At 43.0% G+C, this 23445-nt stretch overlaps 1 protein-coding gene across 5 annotated transcripts in view; it reads left to right on the forward strand.

Moving 5' to 3' along the window:
- Positions 1-23445, forward strand: part of FYN (FYN proto-oncogene, Src family tyrosine kinase) — a 140510-nt gene that overhangs the window by 107910 nt on the left and 9155 nt on the right. For 3 of the 5 annotated variants that reach the window (XM_087774420.1, XM_087774423.1, XM_087774422.1), the window contains 6 exons: positions 3826-3975; positions 7280-7444; positions 11061-11240; positions 13056-13132; positions 13235-13388; positions 21790-21921. In XM_087774420.1, the coding sequence (XP_087630546.1) occupies positions 3826-3975; positions 7280-7444; positions 11061-11240; positions 13056-13132; positions 13235-13388; positions 21790-21921 (858 nt within the window). Of the gene's footprint in view, positions 1-3825; positions 3976-7279; positions 7445-7911; positions 8068-11060; positions 11241-13055; positions 13133-13234; positions 13389-21789; positions 21922-23445 lie in introns of all 5 variants that reach the window. The other 2 variants (XM_087774425.1, XM_087774424.1) reach the window with 2 other exon arrangements.

Below are 23445 nucleotides of genomic sequence, written 5' to 3' on the forward strand. Positions count from 1 at the left end.
CTTTTACATTTTGTTCATGAGGCCTGTCAGCATCTTCTTCAAAGCTTCACATGTGTGAAAAGATCTCTGTAAGTCATACAACCATTGAGGAGAAAACCTGCAACTAAGTGAAAACAAACCTGGCCATTTCTCAATTAACCAGCAATCCAAAACAATAGCTGTGGGAAGCATAAGTCACTAGAATTAATTCCATGTAAGTTCTGAAGTCTAATGATGGTTCATGTAATTAAAGCACTGACTTGTCAGTGCTTTGATCAGAGCGCACGCTGTCAGCTAGAGTTAGCATGCAAAGTGGTTGGCGTCATGGCTGGTAAAGGGGCTTAAAGAAGAGAAGCACTACTTCCCACTCCTCTCTACCTGACCTATCTCCAGATACTGCATTCTGTCATCTAAAAGTGTAAGTTTTATATTTTTGACTCCTGCAGTCACTGGATTCTTCCTTCGCTGCCTGTAACTCTGAAGACTGTTTCTGATGCAAAATCTGAATAGATATGCTGTTGTTTCAGCCAGCTAATTTCCTATCTTGTCACCCCACAGCTCCACCATACCTTATGTAGCAGTGAGGCATTCTCACCAGGAGTAAGACAGGCTCTAACTTGCTCTTTTTCTGCAAATAGCCTCCACCTGTTCGTTTTCACCAACAGTTGTTGTGATGTGTGCGAGGAGCAGGACTTCATTCCACTCTGTGCAAAGTTTAAAACCACTCATATAGGCATTCATGGATCCTAAAAACAAACACAACACTGTTTCTCTAAACCACATTATCAGTTTAGTCTGTTTTGACCATTTTTTATACAGTGATAGGGGATATGTTTTGCAGGGCTGTTTACTTAGCTAAGTCAGGGCTTTTTTCTAGAGCTTCTTGTGAGACACAAAAGCATTTGGGAAACGGAGTAATCCGTCGTGGATGGACTTATAGCAGCAAGCTTAATTTCTCTGCATTTGAACTTAAGGCTTTCTACATCTTCAGGCTAAGTTTGCATCAAAGCCATTGGAAAAAAACAAACATGAATGGGTTTTGTCAAAAATGCCTGTTACCCTTCTCATCCTTGTGGTGTTTCAGTATGTTGTTAGAAGAAAACAGAGGGAACTTGTTGTTCATGAGAGAGAAAAAAGTCATCTGGGAGGGCTCGAATGGTGCATTCTCCCATAAGTCTTCTCAAAATGCCTTACTCCAGCTCATCATCTTGGGCTTGAGGCAGGAATTGTTTTGTGACCTAGAATTGTCCCTTCTGCTTTAAATAAGAACAATAATAAAATGGATCAGGATCATGTTAAAAGTATCATCATGGTTGACTTCAGCATGAATTTAACCTCCCTTGATCATGGTTGCCTTCTCTTCTTACTTCCAAAATAAATCATAGAGAGCTGGCTTTTCATTTTTTCAATGCCTGACTACCCAGGTACTACATCAGCTCTTGTCTGTATAATCCTTCACCTGGTTTCAATCTCCACCCTCCAAGGCTGTCTGGTTTTAGGTTTGTTTTTTTTTAAAAAAATTCATTAGTATGATATATTGTAATGTCGTATTTCTATCCAAATTTTTATTATGTATATCTCTTATATTTGAATTTATCATCAGATAATAGCGAATAGTATAAATAACCAACAGCCTAAATAAATGAATAATGAAATCCATCTTGGTTCTTGTTTTTGTCCAGATTTGAACTAAAGCTCCAGTCCTGCAACTTGATCTGAGGTCAGCGGGGGTCCACAGAGGGCCACCCACACAGCTCTGATTGCAGACCTGGAGCCACAGATTGTTTACATTTTCCTAAAGAATCTAAAATAGTGACCAGATAGGCAGGGAGCGTGACTAAAGAAAATACAGCTGCTGCCAGTGGATCAAAACTCACAAATGCGGAGGTGGAGAACACTGCCTAGAAAATTTTGAAAGCAGGCTGACAGTGCACAACCCAGAGCGGTGGTACAAAGCACGCACAAGATGTGCTTGCAAATCCCCAAAAAGCTTTGAACTCCTAGATGAGAGAGATGTACTTACTCAGTGGGAGAACCTCCTCAGAAAAATATCCTAAACAAACAGTATTTTTCTACACTTAGAAATAAAAACCCTGTCACTCCTCTCAGGGTGTCTCCCGTTCGCATGAACCAGAATCATCTGTGTAAGTGCTGTCTCTTTTCCTCCTATTTAGAGGGCAAACAACAGGGAATTTGAGAAGTCCTTGGAGTCAGGGTGGAGACGTTTTGTTCACTGCAGCTCCCTCGGTGGTGAGCCACCCGCCAGCGCAACCTCTTGCAGGTTAACGCGGTCAGGAAACTTCTTCCTGGGGAGACATCCAGGAAAGACATCTTACACCAGGAATCTCAACCACCTAACTGTGGGGGGGTTCTTTAAACCATTTCACTTAGCTGGAGGTGTTGTGGAGGGTGTGAACCTGCCAGGTGTGTTGAAAAGTACTCTGACTTGGTATAAGCAGCAGTCAGTGCTGTTTGCTATCAGACCTGTAGGAAATGATTCCACCTTTCACGTTGTCCAAAATTGCCTGCTGGTGGTTTTCCTTTCCTGCGCTTAGCTGGCATGGTTACCAGTGAAAGCAGCCCAGGCTCCAGAAGGAGGACCTTCCTGAGCAGCTGCCAGTTACCTCCAGTTTTTTTCCTTTAAATGTCTGAATTACCTTTGAGTAAACACAATGTTCATCTGAGCCGTGAGTGAAGACTTGTCGTCTCCACTGCCTCTGAAATGGACGTGCTTTTGCTCAGAAACTGCATTATGCTGTAAAATGTGGCTTTGCTTTTGACACTGTAGAGGACAAACATGTGGGTGTTACTGTATGTAGAATAGGACTGTGCTTCAAATTAAGACACCTGAATGTGCAAGTCCCCATATAGGTGGCCACACTCCCTTTACAGTCAGCGGGAAGCTGGGGTTCAGTTCAGCTGCCCAAGACCGCAGACACCTAGTGCTCAAACCTGTATTATGCCATTGATGTCTACAGTGCCATAACACTCATGGAAACTAGGCTGGGATTCAGCTGCCCTAGCTTATGTGTGGGCATCTAAATCAAGCCCATGGCCCACCTGCAGACAGCCACCACTACACCTAAAACTAAATCCAGCTCCTCAGCTGAGGTTCCTTTACCTGGCCATGAGCATCCAGAGCCATTTGAAATGCCTGCAGGGCATCCACAGGTCAGACAAATGTGACAGCCTGTGGGAAAACTGCCAAGCAGGATGTCCTGGGGCATCGCACATGGCACTTAACTCCTGTGTTTGGGCATCTGAATCCCACCAGTAAGCTCTAAAGCTCCAGCAGGGGTTTGGAAAGTGAAACATGCAGTTCTGGCAGATCTCCTGGTGCACAGTCTTGGTGTACTACCACCTTCCAAAGACTGTGACGTACAAAGTATGCTAATTTAGTTGTTCAATGTTTATACAGAAGTTTGGGATCCATCTGGGTAACAACACTACACATATATAAAGTCATTGTCTCCAGCGCTTCCTATGAAAATCTTGATATTTACTGTCCACTGGCATTTACCTAAAGTATAGTATTTGCAGTGTAACCTGACACTTAGAAAAGGAAAAGTCAATTTAGCAGCCTGAAGCAGTAAAAGTTAAAATGTGAGTTTTCATTTACACAGAAGTCCTGATTTCTTTCTAGAAAAGTGTGAAAGGGACATGGTGTGAACATTGTAAGATTTCTGTGATACTTCATTATGTTAGATTCACTTGCTCTTTTTCAAGGTACAGTAAGTATTTTTTGGAAGAAACTTCTCTTTCACTTTATAACAACTGACCAGCAAACCAAAATCTTTCTGTCTAAAAGCTACTCACAATTTTTTATTTCACCTTTGCTTGGAACAGGTGCCTATTCCCTGTCTATTCGAGACTGGGATGATATGAAAGGAGATCATGTCAAACATTATAAGATTCGTAAACTTGACAATGGTGGATATTATATCACAACTCGGGCACAATTTGAAACTCTTCAGCAGCTGGTTCAGCATTATTCAGGTAATTTTTCAGATAATACACGGCACTCTGAAGTATTTTAAAACAAAAGTGTTTGCTGCTGAGCTGATGTATGTGTAAGACGCCCTAAAGAGTCACTTGAGCTATGTCTCTTGCTTGTTGTAACGCATCTTCCATTATCCCTTTCCCATTACAGTTATAAATGGCTTTGAGTGCTGTTCACAGTGTACAGCGGCAGAGCTTTTAAAAGCTAGCACTCCACTGAGGTAAAGGTTTTGCCTGCTCTCCCTCTTCTAAGCAAACAGAATTACTGAATTTGACTTGCACATCTCAACGCATGAATTCCCTGTGCATAAGAGAGTGCAAATATGTACCATTTTGCAGCACACTATTGCTAATAAAGCAAATAGTGAACTGCATTGTGGAATTCAGTCGCCTAAAGCAATGACCAAAATGTTTGCATATATTACCTGACTCAAATTCTCCCACTGGATTTTTGTTCAATGTGCAAAGTATTAACATTTAAATTATAATCGGTCTAATAAATATAGCAAGGTGGGTGTTTCTTTGTTTCTTTATGCACACTATTTGTGTCCACCCACCAAGCTTTCCACCAAGCTTTTTTTTTCATCCTGTGATTAAAATGTGGCATGCACTATTCAACCCAAAAGTGCATCCTGCTGTCACTGGCTATTGGTGTACAACGGATAGAACTTTAAAGCCCCCCGAACCTCGGCATAGCACAACCAGTTCTTATGTAGAAGGCTGCCGTGCTTCTCAACTTCATCATTTTTTAAGCAGAAATTTCTATTTTAAATTATTTTGCTTTTTATTGTTTCCTTACTTTAGCTTTTCATAATATTAACAGATGACCCCAAATGCTCACTGCTCAAAAACTCTTCATAATTTTTACTTGGGAAATCAACTTCTCTGTGGGGTGTTTCTTCTGTATTCTTTGTATTCTGTCTGCTGTATTCTTATGCTATTCATACTAGACATCTGGCTGTCTTCTCCGCCCAATTTCTGATGGGTGTATGCTGCCTGGCAGAATTTCTAGTTGTTTCTGGTGACTCTACATTAAACTAAGCTAAATAATGTATAAAAACTCACATCTAAGGAAGATAATTTTCAACCCCACTATACCAGCCAGTATATGTCAACTTTTAGTTTTCTGTGGTCAAATTATTTGAGTAGTGTATTTTCCATGCACAGATGCAGAAACAAATAGATCTGGAAACAGCCATTTCTGTGCAACACAGAGGCAAAATCAGTAGGATCCAGGTAGGGTAGCTCAGGAGGGCATGGTACAGACCCACACTCCAGAGGCTTCACTTGCGGTCTCCCAGACCCAGGTGAACACAGGAGCCCTCATTCCATGCCAGCCCCAGCTGACTCAAAACTTAAAGGCTGCCTCTAACCGCCTGCTCTGCACTCTGGATTGTAGGAGGTCGATTAGCACAACACCTTGTGAGTGCCTAGATTTATTTCTAGGGAGAGTTCAAAGATGCCCAAATGGCTCTGTAAAGATCAGCATGGTTCCTAAAGAACCACTGCTGAGACCGTAGGTCAGTGCCTTCACAGCAGGACAGGTACGCTCTGCAGCCCCACCCTTCAGCCTTCATCCCATAGCTGTCCAGGCTGGAGGACCCCTCCTGCCCAGGCAGCTGGAAACCAGGCTACCCAGGCAGACAGTGTGCAGTTTGCTCTCATGTAAGCTGTCCTGGGTCAGGAGTTGGAAGTACAAAGTGTACCTCTGTGCAGACTTCGTACTTCCAACTCCTGACCCAGGACAGCTTACATGAGAAGGTAACACAGGTATCCCTGCACTGTGCTCCTATTGCACGGCCAAGTACCCTTATTACCCAGACTTCCCTCTTATCCCAGCCCCTTCTTACCTGGATAATAAAGTTAACTGCAGTGTCTGGACTTTCACAGATGGGATTTACAAATGAAAAATATTGAGATCCCCAGGGTGTCCTGACGTCAGACTAAAGTCCAGTAATGGCACATCTGAAGTTGAAGCACCATTCACTCAGTCCCTAACAGCTGGCCTGTCAAGCATAAGCTCTTGTGCGTGCAGGCTAGGCTTAACTGGAGCACCAGCATGCCAAGCTTTTTTTTTTTCAATTAAAGAAAACAAGGAGGTCTTAAAATCCTCCAGTTTCTTTCTGCAGCTGTCCAAACTCATAAGGAAGCTTTCCAGATACTATCCATATATTGAGTAGTCCCTATCCTAATGTTCCCATTGGAATTATCTTGGAATAAGACATGCCAGCTGGTCAGCTAATCTTCCCTGTTTTGAGGTCTTTGTTGTCTTGCTATAGGAGACACAACGAGGTCCATGTCAGGGTGTCTGTAGGGACTTCCCCACCATCCCACAACATTTGAGCTGAGGAGGTAGAGCTTGGTGTTGCAAGGAGCTTCAGTGCTTGCCCACCTCGTGATGCTGACACAAACCGTTCACCTGCCCAGAAAGAAATCTTGCACAGGAGAACAAAGATTATGTTTGAGTCTGAAATACAATTGCAGTTCCCCACCTTGTTCTGCTCTGCTGCACCTGTTTTAAGACACAAGTCGCTGTGCAAGCTTTATATTGTAGTCTGCTTTGTGCAGCATAGTATACTACACAACAATATGTGTGTTTGTATATTTAAATATATATCATTGTTTTTACTCTTGGTGAAATATCTTGTGACTTTTGTCACAGTTCAGTCTTCTGTGAAGCTTTGCAAGAGATAAGTATAATGAATCTGCCCCAAACGATGTAGGACTGGCTGCATACGCTACCAAAGGTTTGCTCTAGAAAGAATGGCAGAAAAAGTCTTTTAATGGACAGCTACAAAAACACCTTTTCACAGAGTAGAACATAGAAAATACCTTTTCCCAGGATACCTGGGGAAAAAATAGCAAAGTCTGCCAAATTTTCATTGCCGTGATTTTCAGAAAAAGTGAATCTTCTGTGTGTTTCTTTTACTCAGTACAGAAACAACCCAGTTTGCGACTTACAGATGATTTTTAAAAAGTTATACTGTACTATAATATACCAGTTACTCGTGAAGTTACCTTAATGCAGCACTGTGGGAGAAGGGAAATCCTGAGTCCACAAGAGAAACCACTGGCTGTCACCTTCCATTTCAGGCTGTGGAAGCAGAGACTAAAATATTTCCTGTTCTGTCTCAAATGAATATGTTTCAGTGTTCAGTTTCTAGTCTTCCAGGACGCTTTGTGGTATGCAACTAACAGCTGTTGTGAGTAGCATTGTTTTTATGCTTACTGTTTTTGTTTCATGTCACACTTTTTTTTCTTTCCTCTCCTTTGCTGTTGGCTTCACTTCTGGCTCCATCAGAGAGAGCTGCAGGTCTTTGCTGCCGCTTAGTAGTCCCCTGTCATAAAGGAATGCCAAGGCTTACTGATCTGTCTGTCAAAACCAAAGATGTCTGGGAAATTCCACGAGAATCCCTACAGTTGATCAAGAGACTGGGAAATGGGCAGTTTGGGGAAGTATGGATGGGTATGGAGCAAAATAATTATTCTAAAATAGCTCTCTGTGTGGGGATTACAAGATGGAAGGTGAAAATGGAAGGTGAAAAGTACAAGAAAAAAAAAGAGCAAAGCTCAGACTGTTAGGAAAAATGTCTTTGGAATCATGTCTGACTTTGAAACTCTTTCATCTTCAACTTTCAGTGTAATTGATGGCAAAAGAAAACTGAAATTCTGTGTTTCCTTGGAAGGTCTCAATTTTGACAAATTACCACTGTCTTAATAATAAATCAAGGCTCACATAGTAATCTATTAATTATACCAAGGAGCCTTTTTCTGCAAGCTAACAAAAAAGTCCTTACCTTCAGTATCCAAAAATCAGTGTTTGCAAATGAACTTTAATGCAGCACTGAAAGACAAGTCACCTTCCATCTTTCTCAGTGCATGCATAATTTTGGATTATAAGTGTGTTTTTTTTATTAATTTCCTCTCCTATAGAGAAAGCTGATGGTTTGTGTTTTAACTTAACTGTGATTGCTACGAATAATACCCCACAAACTGTTGGATTGGCTAAAGATGCATGGGAAGTTGCACGTGATTCATTATTTCTGGAACAGAAGCTTGGTCAGGGGTGTTTCGCTGAAGTGTGGCGTGGTAAGGCAGAGAATATATTTTGCTTTGGATGGATCTTTTAAGGCCCTCTTGGCAGAAATAAACATTTGAAGTAGAGATCTTAAAGCTAAAAGGTCAGAATAATATGAAATGCTAGTCTATATTGCCTAAAACATTCAGACGTAAATACAGTAATCCACGGTGAAAACTCCCTTTCACTTGCACACACTGGTATGAAAGGTGAGGGCACTAAACTTCGTTAATTGCATTGGGTTTATTTGGGTGACTACACAATTGCTAGGTATTAAAATAGGAATGATGCTAAACTTGTAAGGCAGAATGGCTAACCAGAAATTAATCTGGTAAGTAGACATTTTTCTTTCCTCGTGTGTTTTAGCACTGATGGGGTCAGACCCTGAAAAAGCTTCCATCCGCTCTCCCAGTTTAAAAATAATGGCAAGTATCAACAAGCTAATATTGTCAATATCTAGCTTTCCATGCACCCACTTCTTTGTCTGTTTTGAAATTTGTATCTGCAGCAGAACCCCGTAACTCAATATAGAGACCAGGGACAACAGAGGCAAGACTTACCCAGCCCAGCTGAACCCCCACATTGAAGTCCAGAAATATTGACCTTTTCCAAATCCGCTGACATATTGTTTTCTGCACACTTGCCAGCTTTACTTACTGCTTCCCTCTCTATGGGTCTCATTCTTTTAATGACTATGAAACAATAGCAATTTAAAATATACATAAATCTTAGTATGGCCATAGCATTGAAACAATATAGTGGCCGTTTAATGAGAGGTGGGCTCAATTTTTGCGCCAAATTGCATTCTGTGTAGCCTCTTTAAAACGACCAATTCAAATAATGAATTGCTATATGTTGTTTCTCCAGAAAAATTTGGTGGAGCAGTTTGGCCACTCTTTTTGTTGCACTGACACAAAAGTATGTACAACCAAAATAAGCAGCGGGCTCTCCTGGGTTCTTGGAGCTGTTTTCTGTTGCAAGACTACAGCAAGGAGCGTGGCAGCAAGTCTGAAATTTATAGAAGTTATAGACTAGAAATATAGAAATTTATGGAATTTCACAGAAGTACAGTTGACCTGTTGCAAAGAAAGCTACCTATGTTTCCTATTATTAGCATCCCCAGATAACTGCAATTTCACCTTCTTGTTCTCCATCTTGAATACATGCAAGAGTTTCAAGTTGGTGTTAATACTTAGTGGTCAGCTTTGTGTGCCGTAGATCTTAAACTGATACAATAAGCTAAAGGAGCAAATGCAATTTAAAAAAAAAAAATCAGCTATGAGAAATAAAGTGCCAAGTACCAGTACCAAATATCTGTCAGAAATTCAAAAATTATTGTTACAATTATGACATTATGTTTCTTAAAGTAATGTAGAGTAAAAATATGTTAACAGCCCTGAAGCATTACCAAATTGGAGTAGATTAACACAGTAAAAAATAATAAAAAATGCATTAAGTAGTAACTAACTACATATGGGAGGAATTCAGAGGGAAGTCTATGCTAATTTTCTATTAGAGAGAAACATACCAAACCACCACAAGAAATTTAACAATTTAAACTGAAATCTGGGCTGAGAGGATAAGTTAATGTTTTTGTTTGATTTTCTTTTTTTAACTGGAGAAATTCATAAAGGTATTTAAAAATAGAACTGCTGAAAACACTTCATGGTAATAGAATGAGTCCTGAGATTTTTATTAAGGCAATGCAAACAGATAATACACAGTTAATCCTGTTAACACACCAGGTAAAATCCTAGTTTATTAATGCCAGTGACAGAAACCCTGGTGCCCATGAAACTAGGGTTTCATTCCACGTTCATATAATTTGCAGTACCTCTGTGAAGTGGCTGTGACTGATGGCGCTCTGCGGTCTGGAGCCTCAGTGGCTCCAGATAAAACACACTCCCTTTCACCCATCAGAAAAGATTTTGACCACCCTGCTTGAAATTAGGAGGTGAAACTGCATCCTTCCCAGCTTACACGGGAGTGCCACTAAAGCAATGTCCTGGTTTCCTTCGCTTAGTTTCATTCAGTCCTTCAGATCAGAGCAAGTCTGGGCAAGGGACAACCAGAAGGCACTAGGAAAGTGGTATTTCTGCCAATTTTAATTTTGCTTCCTTTCCCTTCCCCAGTCCCCCATCCCCCCAAAAAACTGTTAACATAGGTAGGTGGTTTGGTTTTTTTTCTTTCCAGTCCTCCTTCTCTCCCTTGCCAATACCCAAGTGAAGCCCCACCTCTTGTGGGATGCCCTGAGTCAGCCTTCCCCGGCTCTGTCCAGGTCCTTGTGCAGGCTTTCAGGTGTTACAGAAGGCTTGGTAGATGATGGCTGAAAAATGATGAAACTTGTCCTACTTCAGTGCTGACCGCAAGTAAAGAACAAAGTGAAGTGGACAGGAACCACCTCGTTTTCAATCAGCAACTGCTGGGCTTCTGGGGATGAGGAGGGGAAGGAGAAAGACGCATTTCGGTTTGGAAACACGCCCATGTTTCTAAAATTAAATCAGTTCAGAATTTGCTTCTTCTGAATTTTTCTTAGAATCTGTTTTTTCCTCCGACTCAGAACAAAACCAAAATGTTAAAATGTCTTGCAAATGGAAAGTTCTGGGTTTAACCAGTTTTGTTATCCAAATCTGTGACTGGAGCTGTGTTGTTGTCTGTAGCAATTACTTGTTAGCAAGGGAATACATGAAGATGGGTTTCAGCAGTCACGCATCTCTTACCCAGAGAAGGTTTCTGTGGACATCAGTGGAAGCATTGTCTGAGTAGGACAATGGCGATTGTGCCCCAGTGCCAATGGGAGTATTATTTTTCAGTATAATAGAAAAAGACTAAAATATAAGGGAGCCGTGGGAGGAATATAATGATAAGGCAACATGGGAAACCACACTTTAAAAAAAAAAAAAAAAATTAAGTATCCTTGCTAGTTTATTCCTTGGTTACATTAGGCACCGGGCAGAAAGAGGAGCAGAAGATGTTTAATCTAACTAAGTATCTGTGCTTGTAGGTACGTGGAATGGAAATACTAAAGTGGCTATCAAGACTCTGAAGCCTGGCACTATGTCTCCAGAATCCTTCTTAGAGGAAGCCCAAATCATGAAGAAGCTAAAACATGACAAATTGGTCCAACTTTATGCTGTGGTATCTGAAGAACCTATCTATATTGTCACGGAGTACATGAGCAAAGGTGAAGCCAGAGCTGCTGCCCTTGATAACAGTATTTTTTCTTTGTTGATGCTCCTTGGGGATACAGAGAGAGGTGCAGTGTGATGCATGAACAGCATGTGAGGAAAGAGAGGGAACAGGAAGCTAAATTCACCTCTGGCTTTAGAAGAATTATGAATTCAGCTCTGAACTGGACCCAAAACCTGAAATCCACTTGATGTACAAAGAAAATTTGCACTAGGTGGGGGAGGGAGAAGTTGGTGCAGCCTAAGTGCTTCTGACTGCATCACATCTAAACTTCCCTGACAAGTGGAGATTTGCATTTTCTGGGTTTGAATGATATTACACGCTGCTTCCCAAGATCCTAGCTTTTCCTGGTGCCAGAGAGTTCATTTGGCATCTTATTTCAGTGTTTACTTGTCAGCCTAAGATTCTGTTCCTTCTTTTAGCAGTCCTGAGTTCTGTCACACGCACCTCACTCTCAGATCACGGCTTAATTTTCAGTCCAGCCCGTCTATCATTTTAATACGTTATTTGCACATATGATTCTTTCCCTCCTCTTTCCCCTTCCCCTTCTCCCTTCTCTTTTTCTTTAAGCTACTTAACTGGTAACCATGTAGTAAAATGAGAAAAGGAAAACTTTTCACTCTGTCAGATCTCCAGCAGGGGTGCTGAGAGCAGAGCAAAAAATCTGCTTGTTTTGGAAAAGCAAATGAACCAAATAGGAAACATAAGTTCTCACAGGGAAGTTTCATTGTACATTGGAGGATACACTCTGAAATTTTAAGTGCATTTTTTCAGTCTATTTGGAGTTGATTTTTATTTTCCTGGCAGGTGCCTGCCCACCTCCCTCCTCAGAGGCATCCAAGCCCTGACTAACTCACACTTTAATCATATGTCTCAGTGACAAGCATGTGCTTTTTTCCCTTTAAAAAAAAAGACCTCAAAATCCTTCTGAAGTACGTGGTTTATTTTGGCTTACTTTACTAGTTTTTACTGTAACATTTTACATCTTTGGATCTGAGCTTGAGGCTGACGATTTATCAAGGGAGAAACGCCTAATCATCTGTCTTTTCCCCTTATTTATTAAACCAATTCACTGACCTTATTTAAAGGAGACTGCCACATTTCTCTGAATACAAGATTGGGAAGGGAGCTGTAGCATCCTAGGCTTTTTTTAAAAGCTACAGGGAACCTCCTTGCTTTCCCTTGCACAGGGAAGTTATGTCCTTATTGCTTTTGCTGAAATTGCTTTCATTTGATCTCCGCTTTGTCTTCTCTAGTTTTGCATAGTAGTCTTCTAAAATTAATGGTTCGTGCTACATTTAGTTATGGGTTACCTAGAGAAGGAGCACTACTAATTTCTAGGGAAAATTAGCCTTTGTTAATGCTAGCCCCTTTGGGCTTACGAGGCTCCAGGCTGACCTTTCTTTTGGAGGAGGTTGAGCTGGGATCTGACTTTTTCCATAGCTTGTGTGGCCTGGAACTGAGCTGGTGCTTTGCAGCTAGCTGAGGCCTTTAGAGAGCAGCAGGTATGTAGTTTCAAAGAGCACTGGAAAAGTTAAGAAAGATCAGCTTTCTCAGTAATGGTCAGGAAAATGTTGTTTCTTTTCCCTGCAACTCTCTTTGGACTAGTGACATATTCTTCTGCAAGCCAACCTTAAAGAAGAGTGAAACAAGTATAACAGGAGAATTCTAAGATATTGTGGGTTTTTTTGAAACTGCCCACTTGAACGCAAAACATCGCTGTCTTTAATATTGCATATCTTGCTGCACCTCCATCCTGATGAATAGCCATTGTTTCCCTAACATCTCTCTATTTTGTCACCTTTTGCAGGGAGTTTGCTAGATTTCTTAAAAGATGGAGAAGGAAGAGCTTTGAAGTTACCGAATCTGGTGGACATGGCAGCCCAGGTCTGTCTTCAGAGTATTGAGCCTTAGGTGTATATGTTTTATAGCCTGTATATGTCTGAGTTGATTTTAAAATGCACCGATTGTGTTTCATGCTTCTCGCAGGTGGCTGCAGGGATGGCGTACATCGAGCGAATGAATTACATACACAGAGATCTGCGGTCTGCAAACATTCTGGTGGGGAATGGCCTAATATGCAAGATTGCCGACTTTGGATTGGCAAGACTGATTGAAGACAACGAATATACAGCCAGACAAGGTAGATACGGTGGCAGGCATAGCACTGAGTGTCATTCTTGTGACAGGAGAAGAGTGGAACATGGCTTTAAAAAGCGCTCTCTCATGTGCTTCGGGGCAGCTTTCAGTAAATCCTGAACTCACATTAACTCCTAGACCAGAACTTCACTTCTGAATGCATGTCCTAAAGAGAACGTCTTATTTAGTTTAAAAACTGACCAAAATGCAACAAAGATGATGAGTGAGAGCACAGGTGGGTGAAGTGACAGTAATGACAAGATCCTCATGGTGCCATAACAAAGAGGATACTTTACTGACCAGCCTTGAAAGCCTGAATGGGGTAATCCAGAAAAGCCCACGTAAGCTATTTCTTTCATAGTGTGCCTTTTAGTATTTACTAACCGCTGTCAACATTGCTGAGCTATTCTTATTTTCTTTATTTCAGACAGGTCAAAGAATTGTGTCTCTATGCAATGGAGCTGTCTCTCTGAGCGCTATGTTTTCTTTGGGAACTTAAAAAGTTACTTTAATAGGAAAGCCATTTTTCAGTGCCACACAGAGTGCTGGGCACAGCCGACCACTGATACACTATAAAAATGTATCAAAGACTATTGTAGCTTTTTTTAAAAAGCATGTGTGTGTTCAGACTGAGCCATGACACAGGCTCTTTGTAGTTAGTCATTCTTTACCAGTCATGCTTAGTTGTCAGATGTTGGTCCAAGTTTGCAGAGCTACAGTTTTGTTCTCTTTCTGTTGGCAGTACATTGGTAGTGCTTGCTCAATACATGCCAGTAAATACCACTCCGTCCATTTCAGTGCCAAAGCCAAGGAGCGTCCCGTTAAACCCTGTTGTATGTCATCAGAAAGCACAGGTCGGTTTAAGTACTTCATAACCCGCATTTGCCCCTTTCTGTAGTGAGTTTTTTCTCTTGACCAGAAGTCCCTGTTTCAGCACGGATTTTGCCATTAATTCTTAGGAAAGAGCTAACCTCTTTCTGTAACTTTCAAGTGTTGACAGAAGGAGCCAGAGAGTTTCCAACATGCCTTGTCTTGGCCTGGGAGCAGCAGCTCTCATGCCATTCGCACCCCTCTGAAGTGCTGTCAGCAGTACCTAGTCGCAGGGATGTGGACCAGAGGCTGTGTCCACCCTAAAAGTTGCCTGCTTCACATTCGGACAGCGAGGCCTGATTATTCTCGGGGGGGCCTTGAAGAACCCATGGTAGGTACTAATGCAGAGAGTTAACCACTATTGATTTCAGCCTGAGGGTGGGAATTGCTCCTTGCTAGAAAAAAGAGCCTCGTGTCATTCTCTCTGGAGTAACAAGAGTGTCTGCAGGCTCTGGTAGACAGAAAGCTGCGTGCTTGCCCTTCCCCTGGGTAAAACGAGAAGAGTGTTCCCTGAACAAGGCAGCCAGATCCAGTCTGCAAAATGGTTTTGAAACAGAGTCCTATATTATCTCTGTTTCTGTCTGGTTTACTGCCATGTCTTTTGTTCCCTTTGGAAACGACCCAACGTATAGTTTGACATGACTAATTATTTGTTTTAATAGATAAGTATGTGACCTGCTTCTGGCCAGATCTCTTCAAGCTCCTGATCCCTGGGAAATCCTCTGTTGACCTGTTTGCTGCCTGGTTTAAATCTCTCAGAGGCTCTTGCCCTCTTCACATATTAGAAAGCTATGGAAACCTGCCTGACTGATGTTGAGGAGAAGCTTAGATTTTTTAAGACAATAAAAATGATTGGATTCTGGGTGGGAAAACTTCAAGCTGAGAAAAGCATAATGCTGGGACTGGCAGGGAGAGGGAGCATAGCCGTGAGTACCTCCTGCCCTTCTTCCATGGCAGAAATCACTTGTATTGTGGAAAAAGTGGCTGGGAAGGAACTAGTTTGGCTTTTAACATGCATCACTGATGATCAGGAGATCTGAATCGCCTTTGCCTGGCTTCATCTCATGGTGCGAGTATGGAGAAGTCACCTATCCTTCCCATGCTTCAGGGCAATGGGCAATACTGCCTTCCCCTGACCTCAGGGTCAGGCTTAAGTCCTTCAGAGCTACAGAATTCCTTAAAAGAGAGACCCAAAGAGCTGTAATCGCAGGAATTCTGTAGAAAGGTTTTCCTACTTTCGCTAATGTTTTTTTGACCCTTTCTTAAGTGGTAGCTTGTTTTAGGGAGGGGTGCATTTTTGACCAAGCAGCACACTCAATTTACATTTCATCATAATTAACCTGGCTTCCAAGCCAGTTGGGCAGCCAGGGTGAGCCTAGAACCTTTAATTTATAGAGGAAGAAACAGGGTTTCTAATGGGCCGCGGAATTTTTCTTCAAGTGGGATTCAGTCCCAGTTTGTTTAGTTAAACTTCAGATTTGAGCATTGCTTGGTGGAGACCACAGTATCAGAAGGAAATGGTTGCCTCTGCTTGTTTCCCATGACCTATTACTTCAGCCTCCAAGGGGATGCATCTGGGGACTGCTCTGTTTATCTAGCTGACTACTGCTTCAGTGGGAATTTTGACACAAGAGGAGAGCCGGGCCAGCGGAGGGGAAGGGGATGGGGAGCGCTCCAGACTGGCAGCTCCTGTGGGAGAAAGGAAATGTTTTGCCTTATGAAATCTGAAGATTAAAGCCTTTGGTCACTCCTTTGGACTCTCCTCAGCAGTCATCTTTCTCTTGGCTTAAGTGTGTTAGTACAGTGCTCGCTGTCGGCATGGGGCAGAGGTGGTTTTCTCCAGCCTTGCTTGATCTCCTGTTCCCTTCCCCCACTGTCACTTTTGTCTCCGATTAAATATTTTGAAAGGAAACAGATGGGGATGCTTTGAGCCCCAGCGGGCTAGAGTGCAGGATTCCTGAACCTGTGTGGGTATTACTCAGCCTGGTGGTAACGTTTTACTGACCAGTTTATTTTCTTTTTGATTTGAACAAAGGAGGCCTGACTGCTCCTGATTTATGAGAGGTAAATAAAAAGCGGTTCGTTGTCTGTACTGCCATTTCTCAGCAATCGTCAGGAAGGAAAGAGATGGTCACGCCACTAATGATTTAAAGTGTGTGACTAGCAGCTATACACTGCCATTAAATAATACAAAAAAAAGTTCTTGGCTTGTAACGAGCATTTGGCTCCTCTTGCTTTTAGAGGAAGTGAGTAATCAAAGGGGAAAAACATGCCTATTAAAGTGACGCCCATTTTAAAGGCTACACTGGTGGACTGTATTGCAGCCTGCACCGTCAGGGCTTGCTTCTTTTGGCTGTTGCTGTTGCAACATCTTCCCACACACACAGTGTCAGGCATTCAGTCTTGTTTCCTTCCATCGGTGATGATGCTTGTGTCAGTCCTGTAAGGCAAGCCTTAAAACCTCTGGTATCCTACAGGACAGAGAGAAACTTCCCATCACCTCCAACACAGGATTTCCCGTGCAGTTCTGCTACCCTTACACTGATCTGGGTCGCAGCTATGTGGAGTTTTGGCCAAGCACATGGCATTTTTGTGGAGAGTGCCGAGTGCTCCACAGAGTTGCTGGGGAAGAGTTGTTACTATTCTAAGCAGTAGCAGCTGATACAAATTTAAAATTGCCTTAATGAAAAAAGAGCACAGTTATTTTCCAGGCCTTGTTTCTACTGCATACACTGGCAGCACTTACAGCAATGCCGCTCCAAACACATATGAAACAATAAGGATCTTTCTGATGCCTTCCAGACAAGTCAGAGCTATTTTGGGAGCTCTAGTACATGTTTGTAAATTCTCAGATCGTTTTTGCCTCCTTAACACTTAGAAATATCTCCTTCCTGCACTGCTTAAAAACAAGTGATGCTTCTTATTTTGATTTCCTAGAAATGAGCGGGGATTTTTTTCTCCTTCCAGGCTCTCCCCAGTCCTTTTGTAGAGACTTGGCTCCCAGCTCACCAGCTAATCAGATCTCTCTTGTTCGCGACTGACTGTACTGCGGGTTGTAACGTCCAGGGCTTTGTTCTTGCTCTTTGCCTGCCATTCCCCAGGCGAGCCGTGGAGCGGATAGGAGGAAGGACTCTTGCTTCTCAACAGTCAGCCCCCGGGGTCCCGGAGGGGGATCACTCATAACACTCCTACAGAGATGCCATCTGCTCTGCAAGAAGGAGCGTGGCCAGGTCAAGAGGAAGGGCGAGGGTAAGGGGGGCATGCAGGCAGAGGGTGAGAGGGGTGTTCAGACCCCCAGTTCCACCCCTTGTTCCCCGCTTCCTTGGGAGGGGTCAGCCTGCAGAGCCTGCTTCTGATCGCTGATGTTTTGCCAGGCTTGTAATTTCATGTTCGTTCTCACAGCACAAAAAACGTAGTTGCGCAGTCCCTCCCACACAGCACTCATCATCGCCTACCAGGGCTGACTCGTTTCCTGTAACGTGCTTGCTTCAGCACTTCGTTTTTACCTTTTGTGGCTTTCCCTTTCCAGCCCCAGGAGCAATTCGCTGCTGCACTATGTTCTCTGGTCGCTAACCCGAGAGTTCCCATGGTTTTTGGGTCTTAGAGCTCAGGGTGCTGCATTGGGTTTGGTTTTAAGATACAAGAGGTAGCAGCTTTGTAGCATTTCTGGAAACAGGATCATTATCAAGCTGGCAGTGGCTCTGGGGCATGAATTTCAGAGGTTTCTGCTTCGTCAAGATTTAGATCTGAAAAAACAAAGCTCTGAGGGATTTTCACTCGCTTCAGAAGAAACCATGCTGAGAGTTGTACGTCAAGGTCACTCAATCATCCCAGCCCCCTCCGCTCCTTCTCATCACGCGACCTGCTTATAGCTGACAAAGAATTAAAGCAGGGCCACGGATTGATTTTTCCAAAGGAAATCCTCCTGGGAGATAACCTGTGTGAATGCCTGGGCAGGGCCGGGCAGAGGTCCCAAGAACAGGGCTGAGCCTCACAAAAATCCTCAGAGGTAGGAGGCAGGGCCAGCTGCCCTAACAGTAAATTGTACGAGCAGCTTTGGCTTGATGTGGTTGTGAGCAGTGCAGAAACCCAAAAAAGGCTCTCCCCAGGCTGAAATGTTTCAAAAAACGGACAAAGATAAAAGCTGCAGATTAGTACCTCGCTTTGGGGCAAAGACAGGCTATCCTGACCTAATGAATACAGTGTGCGGTTGGTTTGTACGCGTGGAGTTACTGACCTGCTAGTTTGTAATAAAACGGGTTCCAGCAAAAAAAAGATAAATCCCCCCCCACTGATGTAAAGTCTGCCTTCAAAGTAGGAGATAGGCTGCCTTGTCAGCTGGGGTAATTTGGCTTATCCGATTTATTAACATGCTTGTCAGTAATAAGCATTTTATCTGATGATCTGATGCTGTAATTTGTTTGCAGCACAAAGTCAGCTTGTTTAATAAGCTGATGAGGCCTGGGCAGAGGGAGGGGGTGGGTTTTTTAATCAGCATGTTGGGAAGAGAGTAAACTGTGTGTCGGTCAGGAGCCATGCCCAGCATCTGGCCTGTGCGAACACTTCAAATAGCAGTAGCAATCGGGAGGCTTTGGAGCGGTGCTCACCACGTTTGGGGATTTTTGTGTTTTCACAGAAGTGCATCGCCTGTGTCTCCAGTGCCAGACATTAGATGGGAGCAGCACTTTGGGGGGACCCCTGTTAGACACACACACACCCCTACACACACCCATTCACACAAGCTGTGTGTGATCTCTTTATGTTATGGCAGTGCATGTGTTGTACCTGCAGCTGTGCAGGTGGCTAGGCTGGTACGTCCTCACTGGTCTCTGCTCTCCCCTTACTGATGGCTCTGCCATGCTGGGTTGCAGGCTCTCTTGGACCATCTAGCCTCCAGCATGCGTCGCAGGGCCAGAAAACCATGAGGCAAGGCTCTGCTAGCGACCTCTCTGCCAACCTTGTCTTTCCCTCCTCCCCGTCTATCACTTCAAACCAAAGTTCAGGAAATACTGCACAAAATGCAGAACATGCAATTTTTGTATTAGTTGTTTTAGACAGAGAATCACCCACTGCAGAAACGTAGAAACATAACGAGTAGCTATCCTGTCATCGGAAAATCCACAGCACAAACCACCTGTCTTCTCCAGCAGTGCTCATCACAGTCCAATGGGGTTTGTACTGCTCTAGCTCTCAGGAAAAGGGATGTGCTGGGATTGTCCCCCCTTCTCACCTACTTACCTTGCTTCTCATCTTCCCATGGTCCCTTGACACACCACATACTCACCTCCCAGTGCCACACCAGCAGTAGATGAGGAAGGCAAAAATACCAGGGGAGTTGGCCACAAAGGAGTCTGAAGAGATTTCTTTCCTCCAAAGATGAGTTGTAGGTGGTTGCTACCTTTGGATCTGAGTATGAAGCACAAGGGAATTAGACCAGGTTTGGCTCAGCTTCTCGGAAAAACACAGCTGATTAAAGAAAAAAAATTTGTTGAGTAAAATGTATGCAACATGCAAACAAGCAAACCCTCATGCTTGGCTATCCCACACACCACCAGCCAACGTCCAAGCCTTCAGGCTGCTGGCCAGTCTGGAGCTATTCGTTCAGCTGGCATAGTGTGTGTGTACTATCATCTCAGCTGCACGTATGAGAGAGCAGAGGGACATTAGCCCTCATATTCACAGCATGCCTGCATAAGCCCATCTAAAGCCATGCACTGTAGGCCTAGGGAACCCGACCACCAGATAGATGCAGCTTGCAGTTTTTCCGGGGATCAGCAAGGGGTGTATAGCCCCAGGATCTGCTGCTGATTGGGGAAGCTGGTGGCAACCCCACATGGCTGCTGGTGCTGCTGAAGCAGGGCCAGCTTCCAGGACAGAGGCTCAAGTGATGGCAGGCTGCTGCTACAGAGATCTCGGACATCACAGCCGAGGCAGTTTTTAAGCGAAGATGAAGTTCTGTAAATTTTGAGTCCTGTAAACTAAGACTGGTCCCATGAAGAAGTGTAAGTTAGGGAGATTGAGACCAAAGCCGAGCACCCAAATTTTAGCTCCTGCGTGCATGTCAACTAGTGAAAATACAGAAAAGGCAGACTTTTTTGAAAGTGAATAGACATCCAAAAATCCTCCGGCACCTTTGCAAATCTAACCACTGATGTGTTGATGTTTAACTAGACTTAAATTCCTGACTTCAGGCATTAGGGATTTGAAACTTTGTCTCGCGTCTTTTAATTTAGCAGGACTTCTTTGAGCAACTGCGATTTTCCCTGGAAAAACATTTGTTTCTGAGTAATATTCTCTCTTAGGATCACTTACATGTAGAGCAGGAAAAATTTTAGCGCACCTGATGTTTTACTAAGTAAGGAGATGAGAATTACCGTGTTTACTTTGTACTCTGAGTCAAGTCAGATTGCGGCGTACAGCAGAAGACACGGGGCATCGAGCGCTGGATGTGATGGCAGAACAGCGCTGGCAGGGAACTGTAAACAGTGCCGTAACTTCACTCCCTGAGAGTGATTTGTCCACGTTGTTACACTCTCCACACTCCTCCTAAAAGCTAAGAGAATTTTTATGAGAGGGTGGTGAGAAGTCAAAGTCAGTCTGTTTCCAAATTCAAGAGTGTTTGTCACTAGGGATCAGCAATAAGCAATGCAACTCTTTTGCCTATATGTTAATACAAGGCACCAGGGAAACGTCTGCATATTTTTTCGTTCATGCTACAAGTTAATTATTACCACAAGACTTTTCTTTAAAGTCATACTGAAAATATTTTCCCTAAGAAAACAGTAAATGATTGGAAAAGCAAATAAATCAGTGTTTAAAGGCTTGTTATCTTACCATCCTTACCACAACTGGCTCCTGCAAGCTCTGATGATGGATGAGCGCATTAGAACTGCACGTATTTAAGGCACTACAGACTTTTCAGTGCCAGGAGCTTAAAGTACACTGTCAAGTTGTAAATCACAGGCCAAAGTTGTGCCTTGACATCATTGCACTCCAAGCAACTCAAATAGCAGTATTATTTTTAAGTCCTTGCATGTTTCTAATGAAATATTAGGTTTGTTTTTAATTTACGTTTTTACCATGTTTGTTTATTTTGCATTTTGCTCAGCTTGAGCAAGGAAACTGTGAGGTACATTTCCAATAAATCTCACTTCTAGTCATACGTGCTGTGTTCGACTTGCAAATATCACAGGGAAATGTTAATTTAAAACATTTTGGGAGAAAGAATTTCTATTCTATTGGGCTTATTGGTTTTTAAAACTTTTTTTTCTTTTATAAGATGTCAAACCTAAATTAAAATGTCTTAGCCTTCCCTTGGGATGTGGGACAAACACACCACTTCCCTGCTAAGCCTTTCTTTCTGCCCTACGTGTCCCTCCCACCTGTCCTCTCTGTCCGTACTCCATGGAGCTGTTTGCTAACACTTGCCTGCAGCTCTGTCCACCTGCATGTGTTGCAGAACACAACAGTCACCCGTGAACTGGTACTTTGATTCTGTCTCTATTCTGATTAAGACTCATTTATTCTTCCATTAGGTGCAAAGTTTCCCATTAAATGGACTGCGCCAGAAGCAGCATTGTATGGACGGTTCACAATAAAGTCGGATGTGTGGTCTTTTGGGATCCTACTGACAGAGCTGGTAACAAAAGGGAGAGTGCCATACCCAGGTAAGAAAACAGTCTGAGCCCTGCTTCACCTGGGGAAAGGAATGGGAATGAGCCATATGCTTAAATTGGAATGTTTGTTTATTTTCACTGGGCTCAAAGGAGGATGGTTATCATGCGTAAGTTCTGTGTATGCTTGAAAACAGTCCTGACTCTGAAAGCTGCTTTGTGATGGTCATGATAAAAATGACAAGAGGACAGAAAATCCAACATATTCATTTCTAATTTTTTAATTGTTCTCAATTCAATTAATATACTTTCTAGACAAATAAAGAAAGCACTATACTGTGGAGCAAATACTTCTCCATAGCATGACATTCACTTTAAGATACCAACAGTTAAAATCCCAGAGTGGCATTACTCTGTTTATTCTGTCAGTCTGGTTCCCTGCAAGGTTTGATCACTGTCTGAATGTCTGGTATTACCCAATCTCTTTTTTATAAACTCCCAGATTTCAATCCTTGTTTTTGAGATGGATGGAAAGGAAAGAAAATAATTCTGTCATGTGCAGGCCGGAGCTTATGGCAGGGTCACAGCGGGGCCAGATTCTCTGCATGGGGGAACTGGGGGCCCCATGGATCTTTTTTGAACCCCTGCCAAGTATCTGATGGATTAAGATTTGTAGGAGGGGTGACTGGATCTGCCTATGCAGAAAGAGCTTTTCATTCTGTTGCCCCCCTGAAGATTGTAGGCATTCAGGTGAAGAGGAAAGGGGTGAGGTGAAAGCAGTGCATTACATGGAAAAGAATTTAATCCCTTCATTTTCTTATCAGCACACATACTAACAACAGGGCATCTAGCTGTATCTTTATTCTTTTTATAAAAAAAAATCTCTAAATACTCACCAGTATGGCTTTGTGCATTGCAGCTGATTTAATGGAAAGTGCCCTAAAGCAGTTTCAATTTTCCAGTCTGTGCTGTGATCAGGCAGTCAGATCTATACATCAGATTGCACAGGAGAAGCATCAAGGTGGAGTTCAGTTTATCCTATGGTATCTCACGCCACTTCAGAAGGCTGAACTCAGCAAAACTAAACTCCCAAAGTTTTACCAGGAATTTCAACTTTGCTAGCGCCTAGCAGCCAGTAACTGATATTTGGGAAGAGAATATGGGGACTGGAAGGCTTCTCATGATCAGCAGTGAATTTTGGCGTGATTAACAGGGAGCAGCTTAGCAAAGCTGTGACTGTGACAACAGAATGAGGTAGCAGAAAGCGAGATGACGTGTTTCTGTGGGGTGGATGAGTCCCTCTGCCCAGCACTTCCCCATGCAGTTAAAGAAAAGCGGGTGTTGCCACCACCCGGAGTGGCTGTGTCAGTAGCCGGCACAAAGGTCTTCTTGCCATGAGGATTACTGGCAGTGGCATGGGAGAGCCGTGATTTCCACGGGTTTATTGAGGGTTAAATGCAGACATGGCAAGGTGTGCCAAGGTCGAAGACAGAAAGAAGATGAGTAAGACTTCGCTGATACGGTGTTGCTCCCAGAGCGTGGGCAATGCTCCTCGCTGGGCTGCAAGAAGAGGAAATT

This window comes from Nipponia nippon, unplaced genomic scaffold (assembly GCF_047370975.1).
Source record: "Nipponia nippon isolate SJK-2023a ecotype South Korea unplaced genomic scaffold, ASM4737097v1 scaffold_4, whole genome shotgun sequence".
In the NCBI taxonomy this organism is placed as follows: Eukaryota; Metazoa; Chordata; class Aves; order Pelecaniformes; family Threskiornithidae; genus Nipponia; species Nipponia nippon.